The 10,411-nt window shown below is 40.1% G+C and overlaps 1 protein-coding gene across 1 annotated transcript in view; it reads left to right on the forward strand.

The window, feature by feature from the left end:
• Positions 1-697: 697 nt before the first annotated feature.
• Positions 698-10,411, forward strand: part of LATS2 (large tumor suppressor kinase 2) — a 45,581-nt gene continuing 35,867 nt past the window's right edge. The window contains exon 1 of the mRNA XM_008942564.1: positions 698-1,036. Within this exon, the coding sequence (XP_008940812.1) occupies positions 698-1,036 (339 nt within the window). The remainder of the gene's footprint in view (positions 1,037-10,411) is intronic.

The raw sequence follows: 10,411 nt of genomic DNA on the forward strand, positions 1-10,411 counted from the left end.
CATTATAAATCTTTTTCATAAACTTGTGAAACTGAGCTCAGCTAGTGTAAAACAAACAAAATCTTAAGTGGGGGAAAAACATTTTGTGAACATACTCTCCCCTAATTATGAAATAGGATAGGCTTGTCCAGGATTTGGTTATGCAATTGGGTGGGAAACTTGCTGCAGTTAGGCACTGTAAAATTCTCAAATGTAGCCATTTTTAAGGGGTTTGCTTTCATTTATTTTGAAAATGAAACTTTAAAGCAAAATTAATTCTTTATTGATTATGTTGAAAAAGCCTTTTGCAATCTTATTCTTGAAAACAGATAAGTGAAAATTGTTAAAGGGAATCCAGCTGTGACAGCTTAATAGGTTAAACTGATTCACTTTCACTTGATTAAATGTCATGCTGTTTCTTCAGAGGCATTTACAATATCAACTTAATTGCATGTACTTTATTTTCTTTTGTTTCAGACACTGTCGGTCTGCAAAATGGTGATTCCAAGGATTTTCATTTTCTGTAGGAAACATGAAGATCGTGAGCAGAAGTAAAACTTTGGCAGAAATTTGTTGAGAATTTTGCCTGTTCTTTGTCTCTTTGAAGGATTATGTTTACAAGAAATTGATTCCGTCAAGTGACACTTTTTTGAAATAAAGTAATTCTATAAGACTAAAAATAAAGCTGTATTTATGCTCAGAGAAAACTGGATTAACAATGAGGCCAAAGACTTTTCCTGCTACGACATATTCTGGAAACAGCAGACAAAGGTTACAAGAGATTCGAGAAGGTTTAAAGCAACCGTCCAAATCTTCAGGTCAGGGACTACCTATTGGACCAGGCAGTGAGACTTCTCTTGACCCTAAGATTTTGCTAGGAAAGGATGCTGCCAGGCAGCAGCAGATGAGGCAAACGCCCAAGTTTGGACCGTACCAGAAAGCTCTGCGAGAAATCAGATATTCTTTGCTGCCCTTTGCTAATGAGTCGAGCACTACAGCAGCTGTTGAAGTAAATAGGCAGATGCTTCAGGAACTGGTGAATGCAGGCTGTGACCAGGTACGTATGATTTCTGAGGGGGCATTGTCACTGCCTTCAAACCAAGTTTATACTCGGGACTAAAGAAGGCATTTGGATGGAAGCTTGCCGGTTGACAAAATGCACCCATTCTTCTGGGAGTCACGTTGCTGTATGACTAGCAGAGTAGATGGACTTGCTGTTGAAAGGCATGCCTAGTATGGGGTTGATTCATTCTGAAGACGGTCGTGGTGACCTCTAGGATTCTCTTATGATTAGTCCAGTTGATGTACAAGGCTGAAAGAGGGTATTTTGTCTTTTTTTGTCCTCTTTTTTTCCCATCAATACTGAACAAGCTCTAGCTACGTGTAACAGGCTGGAATTTTGTGAGCACATTTAAGCTCAGTTCACTTTCAGAAGCAACTAGAGGAAATGACAGAGACAGCATGTGGTCTTTGAAGAAGCTCACTTGCTGTTTGCCAAAAGCAGGTAGAGCTGGCTGGATGTTCAGCAAGCAGTAGTGGTTGGGTGCACCCGTTTTCTTCCTCACCTTCTCTGGCTCTGTCAAGAGGTAGCCCTGTCTGAGATCAGGGATTCGGCACAGAGATGCTTGCTTTTGTCATTCTGAGATTGATGCTTGAATATATTCTTAAATCAAAGAGCATTCACCTGGTGGAGAACATGGTGGGTTTGTGTTGAGCTGTGTTCCATCTTGTATGTGCTTCCACTGTTGATACTGATTTTCATCTCTATCCAGGAATAGTTAAAAATCTTTTTAGAAGGAAGTGCTGTTTTGGGTTCAGATTCCGATTGCTGTAGAAACAACTTTTTTCCCGTGTGAGTGAATGGTGGTTCTTGACAAGCCAGAGTGTTTCCATTTGTAGTCCTTGATATAAACTGGAGAGATTTAAAACCAGAGTGCTTTCTGTGGTGTTGCCTTGATTTCAAAACAGCCTTCATTCCCTCATGGCAGAGTGTGAATCTCTTGACTCTTGTAGAACATATTTTGAATCTCTCTAGCAAAACTAACATCAGACATTATTATAAATGGTCTGCATTTCTTTGGAGGTCTACAGACCTTAGTGTCATTTCTGTTCCAAAGAATTTATCCTATGTGCAATAATTGAAGTGAGAGGAGAGTGCATATCCAATGAGAAGTGCTGGAGTACAACTAAACATTTCCTGGTCTGCTAAGCCAAGATGCTGTACTGAGTTATTTAACTGGAGGAACCAAGGATTTTCTCTGATCTTAAGCATGTCATGAAAACACAGTGTTTTTTACTGCTTTACCCTCTAAATTTTCCTAGCCGTTGAGGATGAGAACACTCCCTGTGCATATGAGCCAAGGGTAAGTGAGCACAGCTGGATTCTGGGTTGGAAATGTGCATTTAGTAGGTTACATGGACATGTTGTTCACACAGAACAGGCTTGTTGGACTGAAATCTTGGAAAGTACTTTGAGCACATGACAGCACAGAAACATTGAGCCAATGTTTAAAACAGAAATACCTGAGCACCTGTTAAAATGTCTTGATATTAAAGGCAGTGTAATGCACTATATATGTGAAATTTTTAATATTTTTAGCTATTTTGACTTTGGCATTCATATAATAGTGTTGTTTCTTAGAGAGCACTGAAAGCAAACCCAGTTCTGACTGATGGGGAGATTTTAGCTACCTCTTTAAATCTGGCTGGACATTTTTGGTTGGTGGTTTGTTGGGGGGGCTTTCCCCTCAGTAGCTGTGATCCTTCCATCCTCACATTTGGCTTTTCTCCCTAGCTGTGTCTTGATGCCTGGAGACCTCATTATTGGGCCTATCCCTTGGATGTGTTTGGTGTTCAGACCTAAATATAAGCAGGATTGCATTTGGCTACAGTCCAGATGGAGGTTCCAAAACTGGAGTGGTAGCTAAAACTGCTACGTTTCCTAATGTGAGTACAGGCCATATGAAGGTTGGCTGGCCCTGGAGGGTTGTGAATGGACTGAGCTTCTAGAGATGATGTGAATGGCACCTGGCCCTGGGGATGGCGTGGTGTAGGGTGGCAGACACGATTGGCACCTCTGGATTCTTTCCTCCTGGTGCCTGAGCTGTTTTGAATCAAATGCTGAACTGTTTCAGAACATGACGTGTAGTAAATCAGCCATTCCAAGCTACCCTGTCCCTGCTTGCAAATCAAAGCCTTTAAAAGCCTTCTGCATGGACATCTTCTGTAGACATGTAGGAACAAGTATATAAAATACAGTATAATTCATGAAGTAGATACAGAATTCTTGTGTCTTTTCAGTTACAGTTGTAATAGGTGATACATAGGGAAACAAGTTTTGTTTCTTGTGTTTTTAAAAATTGGTTAGAAAGTTGCTGGTGTCTTTTAAATAATGCATGTTCTTTCACAAAGATTTCAGCTGCTGTGTAGCTTATGAGTTTGTAGCGAAATCAGACCCCTAAAGCTTAATGGGGACTGTGCTGTTGACCTGAAATATGGTTACATATTTTTTTTAAGAGCTACAAAACAAAATTACACACACAATTAGTCATAGTTCTTCTCAAACAAATGGAGTAACTTGTCTGTTGTTCACTTAAGTCATCTTTTCAGCAGTAATTATTTAGCAGGTTTCTATCAAAAATAATTAGTGCAGCATAAATTGTTTTGAAACTTGTAGAACGCGTCTACAAAAGGCCAGACCTATTTTGTTGCAAAAGCTTGAAATGAAAAGCGCTGCTAATATACTGTTCTGTAGTAAATAAAACTCCTTGGGTGTCAAAGTGTAATTTGCAGTTGCTGCAGAGGGACAGGAATACAGAGGGACAAGAGTATGGAGCGTCTGTCCTACAGGCTGGTAAACCACTGGAATCACCTGGGGCAGCTGCATGGCGTTTGGGGTGTGGTGGTAAATGTGGCTGCTGTTGTGGATTGTATTTTTCTAATGAATAGATGCAATTGAGCGTATGATCAGTGACATTCCAGCAACCTGAATGGGCTGTACTGTACTTACTGTACTTCCTTAGAGCATAAACAGCCACTGACATTGTAATCTAGAGTGGGCTGAAGCAGTTCTAGATGAACTGTGGAATGTTACACACTTGTCACTTCTCTCTCTCTCTCTCTCTCTCTCTCTCTCTCTCTTTTTTTTTTTTTTTTCCCCCTCAAGCAAACGTCTTGTCTCTGAGCCAAGGGTGCCTTTTCTGGGTGAAGATTTCTAGACATAGGTTGTTTGGGCAGCTATCTTTAATGAAAAAGAATTCTTTAGGATTTTTAGATGCTATGTACCTCCAGTAGCATACGTCATGTACAATACACTGAATAACTGAATATGGGACGTGGGGAAGTCCTTATGCTTAATTTTTTTCCAGAGGCTTTTATAAATATCTCTGTGTAAAACATTTACACCCCACCTGTGCCAGTATCAGAACATGGAAGGGAAAGGACACTCATTGTAGTGTCTTTCAAGGAAGTGGAATGGTGTTTGTGAGCACTCTAATGTGTCTAAGAATATCAAGGTGACTGTCTTGTCATCTGTGTTACACTGAGTTAATGAAATTCACTTTGTAGAGGTGGGGTGGGTTTTATTGTTATTGTGTGTGGTTTGGGGTTTTTTTTTGTTTGTTTTGTTTTGTTTTGTTTTTAATTTCTTCTTCTTGCATTCCAGGGTTCTTTTTATCTCTTCATCATGGATTACATCCTTTTTATTTAACCCATTTGGCAAAGATTCTACCTTGATTTGTGGACTTCACTTGATTTTGGGAAACTTAGAGGATGGGGAACAGAGTATTTATCTCAACTTGAACAAATATTTGCACTTCTTTAAGTGAGGAAAATCCTGCTATGCCAAATAGAGCTCTGACAGGAAATCCTTTTTATGTTTTGCAAGTGGAAGGAGTATTCTGTTTTTTCTTTGCTATATAGGGTTTTAGATGATGCTCTAATGAGTTTGTGAGCCATCTAGCAGCGTGTAACCGTATGGCTTCTCTTTGAGAGGAAGCAAATACAATTTTCTTTTGGGAACAGACAGTGCATGGCTGGAGTTTTGGTTGTAGTTAACTATCTGTTGCGACGTACTTGTTAAGAGGACAAGCCTAAAAAGATGGCAGCTTGCCCTCAAGGTAACGGCACAAAATTTTCTAATGTCCCTGAGCAAATAGGGGAATTAATTTCATAACATCGGCCTGTCTTGTTACAAAATTTTGTCTTCTATGTGGGTAAACTTTACATGTGTTGAGAGTTCTGTTTGCCCAGCTATTTACCAAACCCTCCAGAATGAACATCTTAGTGAGTTTTTGGGTGTTTCGGGTCCAGGTTGTTTTCTTAATGAAAAATTACTGAAACTGTTATAAGATTGCCTAGGTTATTCTGTAGGACATATGTTAAAGGTGGCAAGAGGCCTTACAAGCTATGTTGCAGGTCAGGAGGATGTAAGTATCCTTGGGTTACAAGGGGAAAAAAAAAGGAGTCTTTAAATGAGGGCATTCACTGCTGAATTCGGGAGAAGGATTTTATTTTAGCAAATGAAGTGGATGTGATAATTCAGGCCAGAAGTCTCTTGTGTGTTGTTTGCGTTCCTCATTTGAAGGTAAGCTGTTCACTGTCCTCTTTGTTAGATGTGTTGAGAGCTTGTTTAATAACCTTTTACTGTATTTTTTTATCTTTTTAGTTTCAACTTCTCACTTTTGTGAAGTTTCCATTATCAACCAGTGTTGTTCTATCCAAGGACGTAAGGGAATGCGTTTTCATACTAATATGCCTGAAGTTAGCCCCTTAAGTCATTTCAGTTTTTAGCTGCTTCAGAAAAAGAAGTGTCATAGCTTTCCATGAGCTGAAGGCAAGAGGCAAGGATTGCTCTTGAGGTGGCACCTGCCAGCACCTCTTCCTTCTATCCTGTTTCTCTTGTCTGTGGTCTTTGTTGCTGTCACCCTTGATGGCACTGTCTGAGTGAGCCCCCTGGAACCCTGTCACAGCACGCTTCCTGCAGGGCCTTTGGGAAGGTGCTCTGGCTCTGCTCCGTTGGCGTGTGGCTTGGAATATGCTCATCCTGCAGAAAGAAGAAAAAGAGTTTTGTCCTTTCCCTTGTTTTCTGTGGTGGTGGTACTGTTTGTTTGCAGTAGGAGGTGATTGCATGTGCTCCTTCACGTGACAAGATGTGGCTTCTTGGCAGCTGGGCAGTAATATAGCACTGAACAAGACTGCAGTATGCTTTAAATCCTGCCTTTTATTCTTGTTAGTCTCCTTTCTTCTTTGGCAAACTATAGAATAAATTGCAGCTTGGTAGTAGGATTACTTTTGGAAATGACAGCAGGAAGTGACAGAACAAGAATCAGGTGCCAGTCTTCAGCTGTAGATAAGTGTGAGTCTTGAGTTGTGTTAAACTAAACTAATGCTTCCTTATTGCTCATGTCAGATTATCATTCTAGGAGCTGGAGAGTTAATACAAAAGTCTGAAAGGATATATTGCTGTAACAGGGTCCAGGTTTAACTTGCACTGGATACTTAAGTTGTGTTTTTAAAAATTTAATTGGCAGGGGACGGCTGAGCTATGGGTCTTTTTATTTTTTTTTTTTTTTAACAAAAAGGAAACAGCTTCATCACCATAACTAAAAATTCTGCATAAGCAAAAACTTCAGTCTCTGAATAAAAAAGCCCTTGTGACCAAAAGTAAAGATAGCCATTATTATAACAGGAAGCTGATATCACAATAGTAGTAGGGTGTAACGGTTCCTTTTACTACTTTTTTTTGTTTTGTTTTGTTTTGTTTTGTTCATGGCCTAAATATCTGCTGTTCTTTTCAGCTTGTATCTGAGAGGAACCAATGTGATTTTATACTGAGACTGGAAAATAGCATCTCTGCGTGACGAGGGTGGGTTTTTGGTTCTGTTTGCAGACTGATTTTTTTTTTTCCTTTCTCAAAAAAAACAAAAGGAATAATACTTTTCAACTTTGATTTCAGTAGGACTGGATGCAAGGCTTCTGCATGCTGCAGTCCTTAGAGATAATCCAAGATGTGCATTTGGACCTCATTTAATTCAACCTAGGAATGCTGGAATGCTTTTATGATAGCTGCTAAACTAAATAAAAGCTTATGTTAAAGCTTCTAACTGAACATCAGTAGAATGTAAATAAAAGTCTATGACTGCGACTCATGTGATACACATGTATGTGCTATACTTGTGCAGAGTGATTTCTTCTTTTTTTTTATCTTTTTTCTTTTTTTTCTCTAAAGATTGTTGAAATGTCTGTAGAGTAACTTGTAGCAGCAGTCCTTCCTCACCTTTTTTTTTAATTTGTGCTGTACCTACAAGAAAAAATATTTTACAGATATTTTGAAATTCGTTGATCAGCAGTATTCAAACTATGTTAACAGGAGAAGAGGAAAAAAATAAAATATTTCATCTGTACCCTGGGTAGAAATACTAATACTGTCACCAGGTACATGAATGTACAGTAATTTAAATTACAAGAGTGTAGCCAGGCATTAAATTACATAATATAACCTGATAAACTGGAGGGAACTAAACTATTTTTTCTTCCATTTTATTTAAAGAATATGATTGCCAGACATTGTCATATTTGCTCAAGGGCAGACTGAAGTTACTGTGACTACATTTTCTGAAAACATGGTAGTATTACAGCTGTGTTGTTGTAACTCCGTGTTTCTGTACATATTCAAGATGCTGGCTGAATTCTTACAAGCCACTGTTGGAAGGAGAAATGGTGACCAACATGGTCATGCCCAGGAGGTGGGAACTGAGGATCACAGAGCTGTTGCTCTGAAGGTGAATGGTTACATGCTACAAAAGGCAGCAAAAGTGCTTTTTGGTTGTGAGGTTGATCACATTAGTCTCCAGCAGACAATAGCTTGTTGCTGCTCCCTTGGACACAACATTCAAATCCTGCTCAGCAGCTGCTTGTGGTGGTGGTGACTCCTATAGACTGTCCATGTCCCATGTATGTTGCCTGTGTATCCCCCCAGCCTACTAGAAACCAGGCTCCAGTACATATAATCTTTGCTCCTTGGGTACTGGTAAAAACACATATGCAATGTTATGTAAAATAGGTGAGGAGGACATGAAAGAGACCTTAGAGTTTTCATGGTGATGCCAGCTGCTGCTTTTGTAATTTATTTGGTATTTTGGTATGTCCATTAGTTCCCTACCATTACTTTTTTTTTTTTTTTCCCTCCTTTGTTTTGTGATGTTTTTTAAACCTCTTTTAATGACCAGCTGGGCAGGCCCGAGTTTTCCTTTATTTGACTTTGGAAAGAATTCTGGCTGAATTGCAAGCTGCCTCACTATGGATATTGCCACTCTAGAACAGACATTTTACAATCAGGTCCTGGTGGAACAAACACAGGTCACACTAGTAAAATCCAGGTGGGACTGACTAAAGCTACAGATGTTTGTGTTGATTTGGGCCTTAGCCTTATATATAAGTCACATGTACAGCATGTGAAATATGTTCCGCTTTTTTCCCTCTCTGCCTATGTTCATAATCTAATTGTGAGTGCTGTTTAGGTGAGGCATTTTTGTGTTGCTTGGAGCTGAGCCTTAGAGTGAAAAATGCTGGTCCTTATTTCTAGGATTTCATCATTTCCTAGCTTTTTGGAAAAATATAAAATTTAATTTTAAAATGCCTGTGATTATTACCAAAATGGAGGCTGACGTTGCTGTGGCATTGCGGTCTTTGGTGTTATTCTACCACAGCAGCAGCAGGCTCATATTGTTTAGATTTGAGAGGGATCCCAATTTCCCCTATTGAGAAGATGCTTAAATAAAAGCCTGGTGAAAGTCAGCCTGTCAAACTCTTGCTGTCTGCCTCCTCTACCATCTGCTGCTGGTCACCCAAAATGCTGTTGCTGCTGGAATATTTTCAACTTCATGTTACCTGGCAGCCGATGTCTCTTCCCTGATCCCATCTGGCTTCTGCTGAGATGGTTCTGTCAGCTCTGATCTTGATGAGGTCACCCAGCTATGGCTGCAGCAGAGTAATACTGTTTTTTGTTCTCATAGTCTAGTCTTGTGTTGTGTTTTAACCCCAGCCAGAAGCAGAGGCTGACACAGCAGCCTGCTCATTCCCTCTCCTCCTCTGTGCCCCCGCCTCCCGGTTGGGAAGGGGGGGGAATTGGAAGAGTAAAAGTGAGAAAACTCGTGGGTTGAGATAAAGAGAGTTCAATGGGTAAAGCAAAAGCTGCACACACAAGCAAAGCAAAACAAGGAATTCATTCAGCACTTCCCATTGGCAGGCAGGTGTTCAACCATCTCCAGGAAAAACAGGCTCCGTCACCTGTAACAATGGCTTGGGAAGACAAATGCCATCCCTCTGAACATTCTGCCCTTCCTCCTTCTGCCCCTGGCTTTATGTGGTGCGAATGACATCATATGGTATAGAATATCCCTTTGGTCAGCTGGGGTCAGCTGTCCTGGCTGTGTCCCCTTCCACCTTCTTCTGCACCCCAGCCTACTCACTGGTGGGGTGGTGTGAGGAGCAGAAAAGCCCTTGACACTATGTAAGCCCTGCTCAGAATCCAGAACATATCCCTATACCAGCTACTGTGAAAAAAATTAACTCTCTCCCAGCCAAACCCATCACATCCTGTTGTCTGGACTGTTACTGCTGAAGTCCACAAGTAAAGTGACATGAGAAACTCCTCATATACACATTGACACAAAAATCAGGTTTCTCCTGAGAGATGCACGTGTGCATGTGTGTGTTACGGTGACTGCAGCGTTTGCATGGTAACAGCTGTTTGCAAAGAACTTAATCCATAGGATTTGGTACTGCACTGAAGATTTCTTTTTAGTCTAAGTAAACAAGATTCTAATGTTTGTGGCTATGTTCCACTTCTCTGCAGTGTAAGAGATGGATTTTTCCTGATGAGAGACTTGCGGTCTTCATTTTAACTGAATCCAAGCAATTAAAAATATTTCTCCAGGGAGTCAAAGGATGAAGAGAGCAGGAGAGGATATGAAAATCCTTTTTAAAAAAAATTATTTCTAGGTCAGTTAATTTTCAAAAGGCCGAAGGCAAGGAACACTATGTGCCCGTGACTTTGTGAATCTAGTAGTGGCTGTGGCAGGGACAGCATGTGAAAATAACTCTGCCCTGTGCTGCTTTAATTGTTACTGGTGTCTGTGTGTGTAGGTGAAACTGTTACTGCTATACGTGTTGTCTGCTGTGCAGTTAGAGAAATACAAAGGTGATGTAAATGGAAAAACATTGAGATTTGAATTTAGATTGCTGGGATGACCAAGCATTTTGCAACTGTTCTCTATATCCTTTGTTACTCTAATGTATGATTTGCAATTTCCTTGTTTCAGCCAAGCATGTGAAGATGATGTGTCTGACTCCTCACATATAAAAAGCTAGAAAGGAGACTGCTGGTGATAACATAGTTCACTTCTTCCCCTTTGAATAAATTGACTTCAGC

The sequence above is a fragment of the Merops nubicus genome, unplaced genomic scaffold, assembly GCF_000691845.1.
Source record: "Merops nubicus isolate BGI_N331 unplaced genomic scaffold, ASM69184v1 scaffold8366, whole genome shotgun sequence".
Taxonomy (NCBI): Eukaryota; Metazoa; Chordata; class Aves; order Coraciiformes; family Meropidae; genus Merops; species Merops nubicus.